The sequence below is a fragment of the Brachyhypopomus gauderio genome, chromosome 15 (genome assembly GCF_052324685.1).
Source record: "Brachyhypopomus gauderio isolate BG-103 chromosome 15, BGAUD_0.2, whole genome shotgun sequence".
NCBI lineage: Eukaryota > Metazoa > Chordata > Actinopteri > Gymnotiformes > Hypopomidae > Brachyhypopomus > Brachyhypopomus gauderio.
In genome coordinates this window covers 13,898,963-13,917,270 of record NC_135225.1, presented here as the reverse complement: position 1 = coordinate 13,917,270, position 18,308 = coordinate 13,898,963, and the positions used below count along the sequence as shown (strand labels likewise).

The window sequence follows — 18,308 nt, the reverse complement described above, 5'->3', positions numbered from 1 at the left end:
ACTGAGTGTCAGTGCACAAAGCAAGGGCCATAAAGACATGGATGGCAGAGTCTGGTGTGGATGAACTTGACTGGTATGCACAGAGAGCCAGGCCTTCTCGTCCCATATCAGTATGTGACCTCACAAATGTGCTTCTGGAAGAATGGTCAATAATCCCCATAAACACAATCCTAAACCTTGTGGACAGCCTTACCAGAGTTGAAGCTGTTCTAGCTGCAGAGGGTGGACCAACGTCATATTGAACCCTATGGATTAGGAATGGGATGTCGCATGTCATATGTGAGTCAAAGAAGGTGAGTGAATACTTTTGGCAAAATAGTGTATGCAGAATTATTCTGCACGTGTATCTCGCGTGTCGTTACAAGATGTGTTCCTTACACCTGTTCTGCTCATTCCAGCTGTCATGTCGCAGGCAAAGGAGTTCTTATTGGGTCAGCAGTTTAATAACTCATCAGTGCAGGTTCACTTTGATTCGATTTAGCTTTGCCATGAAATCAGTTGTGTCATAAATTGCTGCAGATCGCTACATATTAATAAACGCCATGGGTAATTCAGCTCATGACATTAGTCTGTTGGCCCTCCTGGCTCCACGTGGTATGGTGTAGCTGGAAGGAAGAAATTGCATCGGTGCGTCTGTAAGAAGGAAAGCAAGAGAATGTGTTCATCCTAACAGATAATAAACGGCTTCATTTTCATACTGGAACAGATGTCACTAAACATGTTCACTGCCAAACAAATCTCTGTTGGAGTGAACATTCTCTTAAACCTTAGAGTAATCAAAATGAAATTTACTTTCCTGTATCAGTTGTTCCAGTTCATTTTTGGGATTGAACTGCTCCGAGCTTGGCACGAAGCAAGCCAGCTGCCATCTTAACAAAAGAAAGCAGAAGAAACAGAATCAGGAAAGTAAACCAACAGCACATGTCACTTTCGCACCTAAACGTCAATACCTTCCAAATTCATTGAAATCTTAAAACCATTGTTTAATGCAAAAATATATATAATGTTACATCCGTATGTTAGCGTGTGAAGGTCGCTGTTGGCAGTGTTTTGAGAGCTTGGTGCTGCCTAGTACCAGCTGTGGTAGCCAGTCAGTGGCGGACGGTCCTGTCGTCCCAGATCTCAGGCTGCCTGCAGCACAAACGAAGCATGGTACCATATGTGACCTTTAACCTCAAACCACTACACCCTGGGCAGGGAGTCTAGGGAAGTGAAGTCTCGGGCCCCCTACTCGGAGTTCACAAATCGATCACGTGTTCTACGGCGTGTGCTTAAAAATGCTTAAGACTTACTGTAAAGGCACGTAGGCTAGCACTAGCATAGAATCAACCAGCACAGGTTACTGAACATATAGTATGCTGTCCGCACAGGGGGAGATGTTCTACTGAGTCTCTCCATAGATATGAGGCTGTCTAAACGGCCATTGATGTCCCCAAATAAACCCAGATGGGAATGGTTTGCTCTGCCCGTTTAGTTAATGATGTGTATCTGCCAGCGAGGTACACGTTGCCATTTCATTCAAACTTTTTTCTAACCCTCTCTTTCTCTCTCTCTCTCATACACACACTTTTCATAAGTCAATACTCACTTCATGACAGGAGCATCCTCAGCCTGCCTTAAGCCTATTACAAGTGTGGGGGAGAGCAGTGGAGAGGTAGACAGGGAGTGGGTGTGAGGGAGGCTCTTCTCTTCATAAAGGGTCTATTACCAAAACCTGTTCAGAGCAAGCAGCAGTGCAAAGTTCCTAGAGGGAACAGGTGCTGAGGACCACCACTTCACGCTGGGGTTCTCATCGCTTAGCTCAACTGCTTTGTTTAGCACATACATACGTAGAAATTTGTTTCATGAATTGGCATGTAAAGCTTTATTTGTCCTCTAGATGGAGACTTCTAGTTCTGTTTTCCTATCTTTTCAGGCTCAGATATGCAGTCCTGCCGGGGAAGCCCCAGAGATCATCAAATTATCGTATATCGTAGTATATGAAGTGTTTTCACAGAAATTCACGTCACGGTTTATTTTACTGAAAGAATTGACAGTCATGCATTTACACAATAAGCTGTGAACTTTCCAGTTTAACATGATCATGTATTTGCCACTAATTGTAGGTCTGTATTCTTTAGACTATATCCAAAACACAAGGATGTTGAGACCAAAATGTCACCCCTCAAAATGGCTGCAGCTGGCGTGCCAAACTTGGCTCCTGGAGATCTTACATATAGTTCCATTCTAACACACCCAGCTTTAACAGCGGCGTTCTCCCGGCAGGTCTTTACACATCAGTGGGGGTGTGGTCTTCATACAGGAAGGAGCAGTAGGTCTCTCCTTTGGGTCCCTTATTTCCAAATGTTGAATTCTAAAGCAACACATAACCTACATGCACACACACACACGCACTGGCCTAATTTAGGTCTAGTGGGGTGCAGTGAACAGTGAGAGGCCCTTTCATCAATCTCCATCCCCTAAATACTCATATTTTTTTGTCCGTGGTAATAAGATGCTGTGTTTCACAGTGGATGGTTTCTGGCGGTGATGAAATCACGGAGCGTCGAAACGCTAGCCACGAGATGACGCATCTCTGTCCGGAACCGCAGGCACTCTCGGCCACGCGCTCGTGTGTCTGTGGACGGACCCGTTCGCAACGGGAATCCCTCGAGGGCTCTTTCTGATGCGGCCTGATGGTTTCCCATGGCAACTGACTAGCGGGTGATGGTCTACATAAGGACTGTGAGAGAAGCGGAGGAGCGTCTGCGTTTAAACAAACCCACAACAAGCGAGTCTGACGGCCAGTCTGCGAAAATCACCACACAGGAACCAGCACTCAACCCTCTCCTCAGGAGTATTTCATTAACATTATTTACTTCTCAAGATTTGGTCTTGTTTAGGGGGAACATGTTGCCAGTGATCATACCTACATTGTGCCAGACTCTTTATGGCTATTATTCTAGACCAATAAATACAAGGAAGTTTAATTTAAAAGCTCAGTCTTTGCCTCAACGTCCAGTGCCATTTTTCCATTTTAATTTAATCTCTCCGTCTGCATCTCTGCAGTCTCACGTTCAAACCATCCCCAGGGGTGCTGACCTGACATCAGACATCTGAGTGCAGTTCTCCGCCCGGCTGCACGGGCCGAGGGAGTGTTCTTCATTCCTCACGCACATCCACATCTCCCACCAAACCAAATTGTAACATAATGAAATTGACTCACAAAATTACCAGACATCAGCACATCCGGCCTAAAAACCGCACCGTCTGGGTGAAAACCCTCCTCCAGCTCGGGTCTCCGCTACGGTTCATCTGTGATGGCGAACATGTGGATACCACGCCTGTCAAAGTCCCGTGTGCGTTGTGCTTTGATCCATGACCACCTGCGTATCGTTGTCTTTCATTTCTTTATGATGCGCCCAGCCCTAAACTAGGAGGCAGAACTGCCCTGTGGTGCTGTTAGATGCTACGCGATATCCGTTTATGTCGTTAAGTCTGTCGTTGGTGACTACACCTGCTGCACGCCATCATCCGTCTGCAGTGCCAGCCCTGCTGGAGGCAGACAGGCAGCCACTTAAAGGGATTTAGTGCAGCACCTTTGTGCTTGTGGCAGGTGTAATGCATGTTTTTTCCTTACAGTGCCGGGGCTGTGAGCGTGGCTCTCCGTGCCAGGTCAATCGTGGGTAATGTGGTTGTTTTGGTCCTCGTAACCGGAGAGAAGGAGGCCACTTTAGGCTGTTTGGCTGCAGCTATTTTAATCTTAAGGCTGGAGGGTGAAGTCAGTGGCTTGAGGTACATGGTACAAGCGAGACTCTCCCCCAGGGTTCAACCAAAGAGAAGGAGGGGAACATGTGAATTATACAGGGGGAAGAGAGAGTTGGGGTGAGTGGGTGTCTGTGTATGTGTGTTCATATATGCACATGTCTATTAGTGAGTGAGTTTGGGTAATTATATAGACTGTACCTGTGCGTGTGCTGTACCTGAACCTGAGAACGTTCACCACCATGTATTCCAGCTCTGTAGATGTATGTGCATGAATGGTAGTGCTGCTTTTCTTTATTCCCTCCTGTCTGTCATACACCCTACTTTCCCTTCATGGATGGATATCTCCATGACGACCCCATTCTCTCCTCCTCTCTCTCTCTCTCTCTCTCTCTCTCACCTCTCGCATCTCTTTCGCGCTTTCTCTCTCACTCCCTCTCTCTCCTTCTCTTGCATGCGTCACACACATTAAAAGTGCCTTATTCTCCTTTCTAAATGCAGTCTCCTCCCTCTGAATGCACACATGCACACACTTACCCACGAGCCCCTGCTCCTCTTCGCTCCTCTCCTCTTTTCTCTGTATTCGGCAAGACGTCACACACTCGGGCACGCACACACGCACGCACACCGAAGCTTGTCACACTTAGTAAGCGCACGCTTTAGAGCGGGGGGGCAACGGACAGAGAGAAAGAGGGAAAGAGGGAGGGGATAAAGTCTTATTGTTCTCAGGCAGCGTGCATTGGAGGTGTGGCATCTTCCGGGCGTTGTCGTGGAGACGGAGAACTGGCCGGGCGCTGTTGTCTCTGTTCCTCTAGACTGATCACTGAGACGCTGATCACAGGGAGGCTGATCCTTATGGCAAGAGCCACAGCCACAGGTAACCAGCACACCCTCGCCGATTCACATGGACACCTCTGAGTACCCATTCTACAGACAGACAGCACGCCAGGGTCTGTGAGAGTGAATTAGCGTCTGTGTTGTGATTTGGTGCCGATGAGGAGAGCTTCTGTGTGGCTTTGTACAAGACAAAGACGGCGTGCGCACTACAGATGGTAACCTGGGTGGCAGGTACAGGAGGAGATGAGAGTGTGTGTGTGTGTGTGTGTGTGTGTGTGTGTGTGTGTGTGTGTGTGTGTGTGTGTGTGTGTGTGAGAGAGAGAGAGTGTGTGTGTGTGTTGTGAGTCATAAAGGAGGATGTGGTGATGTATTCTACCCATGGCTTCAAAGAGATGCAGCAGATTCCCACAGTGCGTGGTGTGAATCCACACTCCTCTCCCACTGCGTTGGGAAAAATAGCAAGGAGGAGTGTGTGTGTGTGTGTTGACACAGCACCGAGCAAATTGACATTTTATTAGAAAAGTACAAAAACTACAGGTGCGTGCGCACACACGCGCGTGTGCGGGTGTGTTCGCGCGCGCGTGTGAGTATCAAGAGGCTGACCTGATAGTTTCTTCACCTGCCGCCTGCGACAGTTAGGTGTCAGTGTTGATATGCGTGCGCTCGCCAGATCTCTCCGTGAGCGATAGAGGAGGCAGAAGCCGTCTCCTCTGATGCCCAACCAGACCCTCACTCTTGCTGATAGACCAGAGGTGGCAAGACAGTGATGGATGCTGTTCCCAGGGAAAGAGCTAAAAGTCCGCACTTCAGGAGTAGAGGGGACAGCTTGGCTCTGTCACAGTGAGGCGGGCGTGACGCTCTCCCTGCTGGAGTCCTCTGACTACAGACACGAAGAGTCTGGAAGTGAATGAGTAAATGCGTTAGAAAATGAATGAGAGTGTAAGCATATTATTCACTGGGGTGCAATTTCTGATAATGAAGGTGTGTGGGCCGGCCACACGCTTATTTGTTTAAAACATTTATAGGGTGAGTTATGAGCTGCGCAGGTGCCCCAGATGTTGAAGAGCAGTCAGATAGAGAGAGGGAGTAGGGAGAGGGGGGAGGGAGCAGGGCAGAGGGCATTGAGCTAGAAATGGAAGCAGGACTTTACATTTTAGATGTAGTTGATACAGTGCACTTATTATTATTAATAATAATAATAATAATGATGATGGTGATGATGATTTGATTTGCATGTGCATTTGTAGAAACTCAAGGATACCTTACAGGTAAAGAACTATAAATAAAATTACATACCTCTTTCTCACACACACACACACTCACACACACACAAATATACTTGCTTACTGTGCCTACTAGCCCACAATGCTTCTGTGTTTATATGTAAATGTTTATATAATGTAATATTTGTTTAGATGATCATGAATAGTAAAACATAGTTTAACTATGCATACAAAACGTTCATACGGGCTATTTGTATTGGGGTGAACGGGGTTTTTGGCCTTGAGCATGTCCATGTGACAGATCTCCAAAAACCGGTCGCCTCCTCTTTACAAAAGTAGACGTATACGTGCGCGCGCGTGCTTGTGCGCCCGAGGGCGCGCGCGCGGGTGAGAGACATGTACGTTAAGCAGACGAATATGAGACATTTGGCCAGACAGCAAAGTCTTTCTCTCATTTTGCAACCCGTGTGTTTTAGGGTTCTTGGTACTGGTTCTCAGATTTTCTGAGTTTTATTGTAAGAGTTATTTGAACGGAAAAATAACGCTTAATGATTTCGATAATTAGCCACCGGTAGATTAAAAACCTGACAAACACACAATACTGTGCAGTAGCAATGTTAATAAAGTAGGACAATCGCTCTAACTCATGTAAGTGTTACGCTGACCTGACTAACACCATAATCTGTACGAGAGCTAGAAACCGATATTGAACGTGATGTAATGAGTCGAGATCCACCAACGTGAACTTGGCGATTAACGTATTGAATTTAAAACGAAACTCGGAGGGTTAAAGTGAGTGCGACCAAACATCTCTGCGTTGTCTTATCTCAGTTTAGTATGAATGTATGTAGAATCTGGTTAGGGATAGTAGGCTACCCGTCAATAATCCTTTCAGTCCTAACCCTAGGCCTATACTGTACATCGTAAAATGTATTATCATATTTAATATTCTTTCAGAAAATATTGTACATCTGTGTTCTGTCTCAACAATTGTGATCTCCCTCAACGTAGTACAGTATTCATTGTGTATTGTTATGTGTGACTATGCACCATTATGCATAAATGCATATGGAATTCCACGGAAGTGTTATATGAAAGATTGGGTTGATGAGAATACAGAGTTCCACTGTCTCATTTTCTAGTGAGAAGACCAGTGTAGGTGTTAAGGCCGTGAGAGCACCACATGTGTACGTGAACTGTTTGTGTGCACGTGGATGTGTGAAAGTGTGAGACAGCACGGGAGAGCTAAGTTATTGTTCCATGTCTAAGGAAAAAAAGGATGAGTGCTTTCAAGAAGACTCTTCAAAATCTCATGTAGCTCAGCTTATGAACTGTATAGAATGAAGAAATGAGAATGATTCTGTTGGAGAGTTAAGCATATTGGTCTGTCCTTCAGAGGTAGTCTGCACTAAGACCTAGGTGGCCTGCAAGTAATTTGACGATAATGAATAATCGATAATGCCTTGCGTGTTGTAGCAGTGTTGACTATCCTCATAATTAGGGTCATGATCAATGAACAAGGAACAGGTTTAATCTTTGTTAACCTCCAACTATGCATAGGTGTGTGTGTTGGGGGTGCTCAGTGGGTTGGTGAATTAACAGGGAACTGAGTAAAATAGATGATTAAATGAAATATTTTCATGTTCTCACAATAATATAGCTAATTTCTAGTTTATTCTAGACATTACATTCTAATTCATCTGCTGTAATATTAACATAGAAAACAGTAATGTCTTTTTTAAATAGTTTCTAAAAACGTAAGTGCACAAATCACATTCTTTATTTAAAACTATTTGTTGAAATGCAGTCGAATTATTGACAGTACAGTTAGCAGAGTTAGTGTTGAATTCAGTTAAACCAAGAAACTTGGTATTCACTTTCGGTCTATGTAATTGTATGCTAGTCCTCATATCAATAAAATGGTGGCAACAGGCACTGTCTAATGACCCTGGAGGGGTTGTTAAGCAGCAGGCTGTGCTCTGGTAGCCAAGCTAATAAGTCTGACAGTTGAACTGCACTGCCATTTGATATGAGAAATGTAAATCCAAGTCCTTCTGCAAATTTCACACACAGGAACAGGATGGTACCTGTCAGACAGCCATCAGAACCATGTGTTCGGTACATGTGAAGGGAGGTAGGTGTAGGGGTTCCGTTCAGAACACTTCTGACTTGCCTCAGCTGGCTCTTGGAATTAATGGGTAAAATCCTGGATTGAGGATAGTACAATTTTGTTATTTAAAATTTATTTAATTTATTTATATATTTTGTGGAGAGTATGTCAATCAATTTGGAACTTCTAAAGAAAATACTGAAAGCAGAAGTCAAAATCATCAATAACCATTGACAGTTGTCAAAATAGTATCTTCTAAAATAAGCTGTAATAAAATAAACTAGTACAATAAACTACAGTACAATTTTGAACACACTGGTTGAGCCACTGATGCAGAATTTTCAAAACTAATTTTGAAATACTTCTTTTAAAATATTTTTTTTGTAACTTCCAAATTCAAAGATAAAAATAAAAAACTAAATACCCATGTATTCAAATGATTAATTACAGTAATTAAATTTGACTTGTATTTGTTTCCTTCTAAAAGTACAAAGTGTACACCTAGTTCTGCTGCCCTTTGTGGTCCTGCCCCACCCCCAGTGACCCACATGTCCTCCAGGGTGCGCTGTGCACTGCCTTGCTTACTGACAAATTCAATTTACAGCACTATGATTCATTTTCTACTGGTTAGTTCCCAGACTCTTTATTTCTTTGCGAAATTTCCTCTCTGCTGCTTTCTTATCCATACCTGTCCCAGCTCCCCTGTGGCCATGGAAAGATTGAAGCAGCGGTCTCTCCGTGAACAGGGCTCCGTGGTTCAGTGGGCCCTGTAAGATCACTCCAGCATGCAGGACACATTCGTGCCACTTCCAAGCACGAGAGGGGCTGAGTGTAATCATTAGTGTATTTGTTACCGTGACCGCTGTTCCTGTGCAACGCCCCGCATGGCCATATGAGGCCAGGTACTTGTTATTCCTGCAGGCTTGGTAGTTTGTTTTGGGAGCAAAACGCTCTCCTAAGAGCAGAAGCTGGATGACTGTCCCACTCGCAATCTGCATTGTATGCATGAATTAGCATATATCAGCCTAGGATCTGAATATGTATGTGTGGAGACGCGGGGGGTCTGTCTGACAGACCCGTGTTCGAGTGGGTCTGTGTGCTGTCCAGTATCCATTCTGTACAGCCGCTGTGAAACTACTTTGAAGCAGTGGAGCCAAAGCGTTTCCAGTACGTGCCTGAAAGCGGAGTCAGCTTATTTAGTCTCAGTCTCTTTAATCTTCATACACCTCGGACAGTGAAGGTCTGAGGTTGGAATTTGATTGAAACGCGTACAAACTATTAGTTGTGCTACATTGTTGAAGTACTGAAGTACAAACTGCATTCCATTACAAACCCTAGAAAGGGCTTTTCTCCCTCGTTTCATGCTGACCTTGTACTGATTTTTAGGTCTGCAGACCTAATGTTAGCCATCACTAATGTATGAAGTCATTACATAAAATGAAAAGTTAATGGTGAAGGTGTTTGGTGAAGAGTTCATCTTAGCAGCTTGGTTTTTCTCTATTTATGTTTCGTTGCTTTTCTTGTTTTTCTTAACTCCATTTTCCATTACTTTTCTATCCTTAACAAGAAATTTATTTATAGAGCCGTTTGGTTGTAACCAGCTTGAATAAAGTGATTTGTGCTGTTACTATCAAGGCAAGGAAAGCCCACACCTTCCTTGGATTGTTTTGCAGAGGCAAAAGTCATAGCAGTGGCGGAACCTTCAAACTCCACATCCACATCAAAACCATGAATTAGTCACAGGAGCAGAAACTGTGCCCTCCAGGGCTCTGTGCATTGTACGTCCTTAAAAATTAATCTGAACTGGTAAGCTAAAATTCAGAATTCCTGTTCAAGGCAGTACAATCTGAATAACACATTTATCACTTCAATTTGTAAAACACGTGATATGTAATCTAATTTCTTCGATCTCAAAATCCTGTGCGAACAAATAGTTTCATTTAAAATGTTTCTCAACATTTGTTTTCTTCGTCAGTCCAACAGTGAGTCAGCATGTGATCAGTATTTCAGTACATTTAATTGTTTGGTTAATGTGATTGTTCTGCGCTGAGAGCTGGAGACATACCCTTAGTCAGTGTCTGATCTGTATGGGGCTCTGTGTGCATGCACAGTGCTGCTGAGACTTCTCAGCAGTTATCAGGGACTTGAAGGGGAACTTGTCCTGTGCCAAACCCACGGCGCCACTACAGTAGTAGCGCTCTGAAGCAGCCGGTCCCGTCTGCCCCAAACAGCATGGCCTCGCTCTGCATCTTCCCGTCTACTTAAGTTAATGACATCAAAATGGCGAGTAAGAGGAAAGGAGGCACTAAATCAGGAGGACTGCATTAATGCACTGTGTGTACAGAGAGTAGCTGTGCACGTGAACCATGGAACACCGCAGCGCCTCACGTATACGCGTGATGTGCTGAAGTTGAAACATGAGACACTTCACACGCAGGGCCAGGAACTGTGTGCTTTTATTCGTATTTCTTTATTCCGATCAGGAAAACGTACTAATGGCCACTTCAGGGATCTGTTGGTTATGGACTATTGGTGATGGAGTCAGGTGGCTTAACAGACTTATTCCAATGTACATATTTAGACCATATGTACAATAAATATATATTCAAATGTGGGTTGAGGGTTGCCGCTTCACCTGCAGGGTTAATTAACATTGCAGAGTCATGTCTGGAGTGATCGTTGGCTCATCAGACTCTCCTTTAACTGTCTCCCTCTCTCTTGTTTTCTTTCCATTTCTCTCTCGAGCTTTCTGCCTATGAGTAGTGTTTTATTGGAAACATTGTCTGTAGATGCAGCACAGAAATAAACCAAAACCCACAATGTGAATAAGAACGCCCCTCTCGTGCAAGTGTGTGCACGCTCACATTCACACTCGTGCTCACACAAAGATGTGCAATAACAGGGAAGAGCAAACTGTTGGCAAAACATACGTGACTGCAGCCACATTATTGTGATTACCTGAGGCAGGCAGGAAGAGAAATGAAGCAGTGAATCATGCCTGATTTCTCTCATTATTTTGTCCACATCTCCATCTCGTTTTAGAAACGCTTTTGAGAAATATGGCTGTGTCTGTCTCCTACTTTCACATTTTCATACCTTTAGATATTAAACTATTTTCTGCCTACCTGTACAGTCCATCATTCCATGGTGTCTCTGATAATAAACAACTCATTAAAGCCCCAGTAATGTCCTTTAGGGCTAAATTACATGGCAAAAAATTGAGTGTTGGCTAGATCTACAGCAATATAAAGCAATGTAAAGTTTAGCTTCTGGATGTTAAGATACACAATCTTCTACTGTAGAGCAGGTATAGCATGTCACTAGTAAACCCAAGGTTTGGGGTTTGACTCCCAGGGACCACATGTACCCTCATACTGTTAAATATGTTAGTCACTTAGATGATGGTGATTGCCAAACGCTGAAATGAAGATGCCAAAGATCCAAACAAGCAAACCAGATTACCAAGTCACATGAAACATGACCGTATCTGTGTAAAGTGATGTGCACATGGATTATGTGTGTGTCCATCTGTGTTAGTTCTCATAATCCGGATGACGTGAAAGGCAGAGTGACATCACCATATTCCACTCCTTTATCACAGGTTGGCAGATAGAGTTAAACAATAGAGAGTGATACTTGGGCCGACTTGTCCACAACAAAAAGGACGTCGTCTCCCTCACATGGTCTGTCTCACACACGCAACCGTCTCTCACGAGAGGCATTACTGTAGAATGCACATGTATTATTACCAAAGCTTTTGCATTAATATCAGAACATCATAGAGAACATGCAGACACCTGCATACATGTGCACGTGGGCATAAAGCACTCAGGGATGTCACCTGAACTCTGGGGGTATGAATCATGCAGAGATAAGGGCTTGATTGACAGCTGGGTTGCCATGGGTGAGCGGCACCAGTGTTTCTGCCTCGTGCAATGTGAGAGATGTATGAGGAAGTGAATGTGTAATAACACTGAGATCAATAGCCAGAGATCAATAGTGCTCAACAGGGCTCGATCAAGATCCCATAGAGATCCCAACAGCCTGTCAGACAGGATGACATAAAGGCTGCGGTAGCTATACATGGATGCATTTGTATGAAATGATAACCAAATGTAGCTCAGGATTTATGAATGAATTAAACACGTGTGAAAGCCCTGTAGGTTCAAGATCACCGCATGTGCACGTGTACACAAATATGTTCGACATATACGTGCTAAACATATATATGTGTAGGTTTCACTCTCACACTTCGCAAGCACATTTTTACTGTTTTTCCTTCCCTTGCTAACAGTCACAGAAAGACACACATGCAAATTAATACACACACTCACACGTACACACACTCTCATCCTGTGGGAGACTGGCTCAGTGACTGGGTTTCACTCAATGAAAAATGGATGAGGCTAAAATTAGATAAACTAAAATTAGACAAAAGTAAGAGAAACCACAGACTTAAAAATTGAGCTCTTAGGAAGCAAGACTTTGACAGAGAGAGTTGACAGAAATTTTGATTTTTTTTGTTTGTTTTTTTTTTTTACTCACACATCTGCAAGAAGATGAAAAACTACAGGGGGAAACGGCCATCAACAACTGCAGTAGCGTAAAGTGTTTCAGACTGAGATCACTGCTGTTACATTCATGAAGAATGAAGAAAATGTGTGTGTGTGAATGCAAGAGAAAGAGTACAACATGTCCTCCCCATCTTCTCGTTTATTTATTTTTTTATTGAAGCGTTGGCGGGAAAACAGAACCAAGAAACGCCACTTCTGCTCAAAGAAACGCTCTTTAATGAAACAGCCCAGTCTTAACAAAGACTAGCATCACGACGAGAAGAAAGGAGCTGTGGAACGGAGGACGACTACGTCAGCCACATTTCTACCATGCTAATTTAACTAAAAGAAACGATTAAGACGCACAAATCAACCATTTCAACAACCTCACGAAACATTTAATTAAGTTCTCGGAGATGCGCATGGCATTCTGTGAATCTTCGCCGTGAGCCTCCCCTCTCTCCCCCCCTCTCTCTCTCCACCTCCCCCCCTCTCTCTCTCCACCCCCCCCCCTCTCTCTCCCTTCCCCTCACCTCTCCCCCCTCTCCCCTCTCTCCCCTCTCCCCCCATCTCCCACCCACGGATCCAGTGACAGTCGCCACAATAAAAATGGAGTTGAACTTGGGTCTCGTGCTGTTGATGATTAATTGATTAACTTCACGTCTAAATACCTCTCTGATCCCGTCAACTTTAAAACGAATTACATCACCACTCTTGTCCTCCAGATACGGTCATTACATCGGGCGTGAGCTTCCACTGGAATTAAATTAATTAATAACTCATTAAAACTTAATAAACTCCTCCGGTGAGCGAGCTCCTCTCATTAACGGACGTGGTCGTGGTGTCGGCCGCCCCCCGCTGCGTTTCATCCTCCGCTTCTTCATCCTGATATCGTCGCCGCTGACAGGCAGACCTCAGGCACGCAGTTAGCGAAGGAGATGGAGCCGTGAATGAAACTGTCAGGCCCCGGCGATGCTTTCCCGACACTCAAGGCCGTTTTGCAGTCTCGCTAGCCCGTAGATACGGTGACAAATGGCGTGGCATCCACCGATATTGATTTGAAAGGAAAGCCTAGGAGTGCGTTTGCTAATCGCTCTTGAGTAATCGAACAGAGCGGGCTAGCTGAGTGCTCTCCGTTTGCGTCTAAGCTCTCTGCTGTTTGGATTAAGGATGTGAACGAGTCTGCGATCTGTGCCTAAAGCTTTTCACTAACTCAATGAATTCCCATGTGTCCGTATGTCCCCTTTTTATATATTAATCGTGACAAATTTCAATTTATCCGAATGCACAAACTGTAGCCCATTATTAAATCGTTTGTCATCTATTAAGAAACCTACAATGAATTACTAAAATCTATTCAAGCGACTGGAAGTGTGATGAATTATTGTAATATTGCTAAACCGATACCATGAGCTGTAATATTTTCAGCGTGGTTTGTGTCTAGTAGTCTGTATTTAGTTCTTGATGTTTCTCATAGATTTTTGCACCCTTATACAATGGGGCCCGATGGCACTCACTCAGAGATAAGTGCCTCATTCTTTAATCAATGCTATGATCGCTGAGATCTGTCATTTCTCTTTATGGCCATTCAGGAACAATAGAGAGAGCACAATGCTGAGCTGGTTCTCCAAGCACATGCAGCACATGTCAGCAGACGTTTGTTGTTACACATTAAAAAAACACATAATCCCAGCACTGCCAGGTCCCCCCCTCTCCAAATTAATCTCCATCCAAACAGCAGTGAAAAGAGATTTCACAGAAACAACAGTAGCCATACAGTAGACGTATTTCCCCCGCATCATAATTAACGACAGACGTGAAAACACTCCAGATACGTGGGTGTTATTAGTGCTGCGTCTAAAAGAGGGACGAGTGATTAAGAAGCGCTCCCAGCTCTGAATGAGCCCCGCGGATGACGGGGGAGTGTGAGAGGCGGGCGGTGAATAGCACCCTCCTGAAAGGGAGAGCACATGTAAGACTCGGTAAGAGGTGAGGATGAGAGGTGAGCGATCTTGTGCTGCTCTGCTGGGGAGCCACAGAGAGCGGCGTGACGCCCCTCGTACGAGGAGAGACATTCATTTTTAATGGGATTAATGAACGAGCATGCAGTTTCAGCCTGGCTGGATGCAACCGCGCCATCTAAAAGGTCCAGCAGAAAGCACTCTGCCGTTTTATTTTTCTCCTTTCATTTGCGGCCGATGATGGATTGCTCTGCGTGTGTACAGGCCACGCGGTGTTACTGTCAGTGAGCCTGGATGGGCGTGGCCGTGCGCCGTGTGTCTGAGGTCTGGGTCGAGCCGGACCTGTGGAATGCCAGCACTTCACTTTCCCCCCTTATTGATTCAGATCGGCAAGGCAGGGTTAGTGCCAAGGGAACGTGGGGTTTCCATGGCAATAGCATGTTTGGAGAAGTCTGCCTGATAGGAGGGCTCGTGCGGGGGTATGAGTGTAGGTGTGTGGGTGCGTGTGGCTGTGTGTGGTTATGCCTGTGTGCAGTTGTGTGCGCGTATGTGTGCGCGCGCATGTGTCACGATCAATACAATGGCTCATCTCTGTAAAGAGTAGGAGATGTCTTGCAAAGTGAGGGACAATAATGTAGTGTGAAGACAACAGATGACTGTGTTTTTGCGTGTGTGTAAGACAATAAAAGCTTTTGAGAGTGTAGGTGTGTGTGTGTGTGTGTGTGTGTGTGTGTGTGTGTGTGTGTGTGTGTGTGTGTGTGTGTGTGTGTGTGTGTGTGTCTGTGTGTGTGAGTGAGTGAGCGGGTTCATATGGGCTCTTTTCTCTTTCGGTACATTCGTGTCTGTTCAGTAGGGCAGCTGTCATTGGAGCATCTGATCACATCTCTATTGTTGTGTCTCTGCCTTCTCTGTCCTGCCCTGCAGGTGGTCATGCTGTTCTCTTTGTTCTCCTGTGCCGCGGGGTTCTCCCTCCTGCCTCTCCTCCTGCTCCTGCCCCCTGCCGAGACCTGCCCCGCCCGCTGTGAGTGCTCCGTGCCCACGCGCTCCGTCTTGTGCCACCGCAAACGACTGACGCAGGTGCCCGAGGGGATCCCCATCGAGACGCGAGCGCTGGACCTGAGCAAGAACCGCCTGCGTACCGTCACGCCGCAGAACTTCTCCGCTCTGCTCCAGCTGGAGGAGCTGGACCTCAGCAACAACTTACTGTCGTCAGTGGAGCCGGGCAGCTTCCGGGCCCAGCCGCACCTGCGCACGCTACGTCTGCGCAGCAACCAGCTCACCCTGCTGCCACGCGGCGCCTTGGCGGGCCTGGGCGAGCTGACGCTGCTGGATATCAGTCAGAACCGGCTGGTCATCCTCCTGGATTACGGCTTCGAGGAGCAGCGCCGGCTGCGCGTGCTGGAGCTCGGCGACAACGAGCTGGTGTTCATCGCCCCGCGCGCCTTCAGCGGCCTGCCGGCGTTACGCTCGCTGACGCTTCAGCGCTGCAACCTGAGCGCCGTGCCCGGCCACGCCCTGGCGCACCTGCACGGCCTCGCCAGCCTGCGTCTGCGCGAGCTGGACATCGCCGACCTGCTGCCCGGTGCTTTCAAAGGCCTGAGCCGACTGCGCCACCTGGAGGTGGACCGCTGGCCGGCGCTGGAGGCCGTGCCCACCCCGGCCCTGCAGGGCCTCAACCTCAGCACGCTGTTCGTCACCCACACCAACCTGTCGGTGGCGCCGGTGCTGGGCCACCTGCCCTACCTGACGCACCTGAACCTGTCGTACAGCCGCCTGAGGGTGCTGCCCGCCGGCTGGCTGCGGGGCATGGAGCGCCTGGAGGTCCTGCGCGTGCGACAGGCCCAGCTGGTGCGCGTGGAGGCCCAGGCACTCCAGGGGGCGTCGTCCCTGCGCCTGCTCGACCTCTCCTCCAACCGGCTGGCTACGCTGGAGCGCGCCGCCCTGCCCGCCTCCGTGCCTCTGCAGGGCCTCCTGATTGGCCAGAACCCACTGGTGTGCGACTGCCGCCTGCGTTGGCTGCTGCAGAAGACCCCGCCCCTGCCTTACGGGGACGTGCCGCCCCAGTGCAGCGCCCCTGCCGTCCTTGCCGGGAAGCCCTTCGGCGACGTGGTGGAGCCTTCGATGTCCCGCCACATGGTGTGCACCAAGCCCAGGGTCATCTCCATGTCGACGTACCCGGCGCAGGCCGAGGAGGGTCAGAGGGCGTGGCTGTACTGCACGGCGGACGGAGCGCCGTCCCCCTCCGTCTCCTGGGTCACGCCGCACAGACGCCACATCACCACCAAGAGCACGGGACGCATGGTCGTCCACAGCAACGGTTCGCTGGAGTTCCGGATGGCCGAGCGGCAGGACAGCGGCGTCTACGTGTGCGTGGCGTCCAACCCGGCCGGCAACGCCACCCTGTCGGTGACACTGGCGGTCAAGAGTCTGGGCATCAGGGACGGAGCGCTCTACGCCAACCACAGCTTCCTCTTCGACCCCGACTACAACAGCTCCGCGCTCAATGGCACCGAGCGCTACACCATCCGGATGGTGCTGGACTTCACCACCATCTTGGTGTCCACAGCGATGGGATGCCTCAGCTTCCTGGGAGTGGTCCTCTTCTGTTTCCTGCTGCTGTTTGCCTGGAGCCGGGGTAAAGGCAAGCACAGGGGCAGTGTTGACATCCAGTACGTGCCCCGCAAGAGGAAAGGGGCTCACAGTGATCTCACGGAGACCAGCGGCCCCCGACGAGTCAACATGAAGATGATATGAGGGCCGGGAAGTGGGGAGAGGCAGAGAGGTTAACGTGACGGCGATCCGCCGACAGTCAAACCACGGGAGACGGCGACAGACGCGACAGACAAGAATGGAAATGGACAGAACGAGCGAAGAAACAAAAAGAAAAAGAAACAGTGATATTGTGGTCAGTAGAGGTTGGGGAGCTACACAGCCCACAGCTTCAGCTGGAGATTGTGTTCTAGTGTGAATGTGTGTATGCCTGTGTATAAAAATATAGTGTACAATCCATGGGCATGTGTGTCACAGCCTGTATTACAAGGAAGTGTTCAATTGTCAGACTTTATACATGCTATTCAAATAGAAACCACTCGCCCAAAAAGAGTGATTGCACATTTTCTTCAGCGCTGTGGACAGCATTACCTGGGGAGTGCAGACATGTGAAGAGGTTGAGTTGTTGTACAAAGCTCGTATTTGTGGGGGAGGGGGAAATCTATTTATATACATATTTACGTTCTATTATTATTAACCTTCAAATCGCTGCAAAAATTCAAGTCGTCTTCCCCAACAAGCAAAGTATCTACTGGAAAAAAAAACAGAAGCCTGAGCTGTGCTGTGTTGTGAAGTGTTTGGTTTCGCTCTGAATCGCTGTGCTCTCCTGGGAGACCCTCGAGTTAAAAGAGTCTTTAGGGGAAGCAGAGAGGCGTCTGCCATTTCGTCGTGAAGATGTTCCAGTGTGAGGACCTGTTTGACATGGTGGGTTCAGGGGGGCTGTGTTTGTGGGTTCTGGGGGGCTGTGTTTGTGGGTTCTGGGGGGCTGTGTTTGTGGGTTCTGGGGGGCTGTGTTTGTGACTCAGTGGAAATCTGTGAAACTGTTTTTTGGATGTTCTGTCAAATGCTGCTCAAATGTTTTTACATACTGAATATCTGGATATATTTTCCAAAGAAAATAAATATGAATCATATGGCTTGATTGTGGTTACAATTCCTGATTCGAGTTCCTAGTACTGGTCTGACAGGTCAGTGTCTGTATTGCCTGTGTCTACCTGATATTGCTCTATATTGTTGTCAAGCAACAATAACAAGGACTACAAATTTTTTTTATTATTTGGTGAAACCTAACCATCAGCTAATGTATTCAAAGGTGGTTCAACCTCTTCCA

The 18,308-nt window shown here is 46.9% G+C and overlaps 1 protein-coding gene across 1 annotated transcript; it reads left to right on the top strand.

Moving 5' to 3' along the window:
* The first annotated feature begins 4,184 nt into the window (after window positions 1-4,184).
* On the top strand, window positions 4,185-17,968 carry lingo2b (leucine rich repeat and Ig domain containing 2b). Its single transcript, XM_076975529.1, has 2 exons — window positions 4,185-4,621; window positions 15,353-17,968. Exon 2 carries the CDS (start codon window positions 15,359-15,361, stop codon window positions 17,180-17,182), a length of 1,824 nt encoding a protein of 607 aa, XP_076831644.1. The 5' UTR covers window positions 4,185-4,621; window positions 15,353-15,358; the 3' UTR covers window positions 17,183-17,968.
* The last annotated feature ends 340 nt before the right edge of the window (window positions 17,969-18,308 follow it).

Bases quoted from the DNA above. Each gene is read 5' to 3' on its own strand.
- lingo2b (XM_076975529.1), top strand. From the start codon at position 15,359: ATGCTGTTCTCTTTGTTCTCCTGTGCCGCGGGGTTCTCCCTCCTGCCT.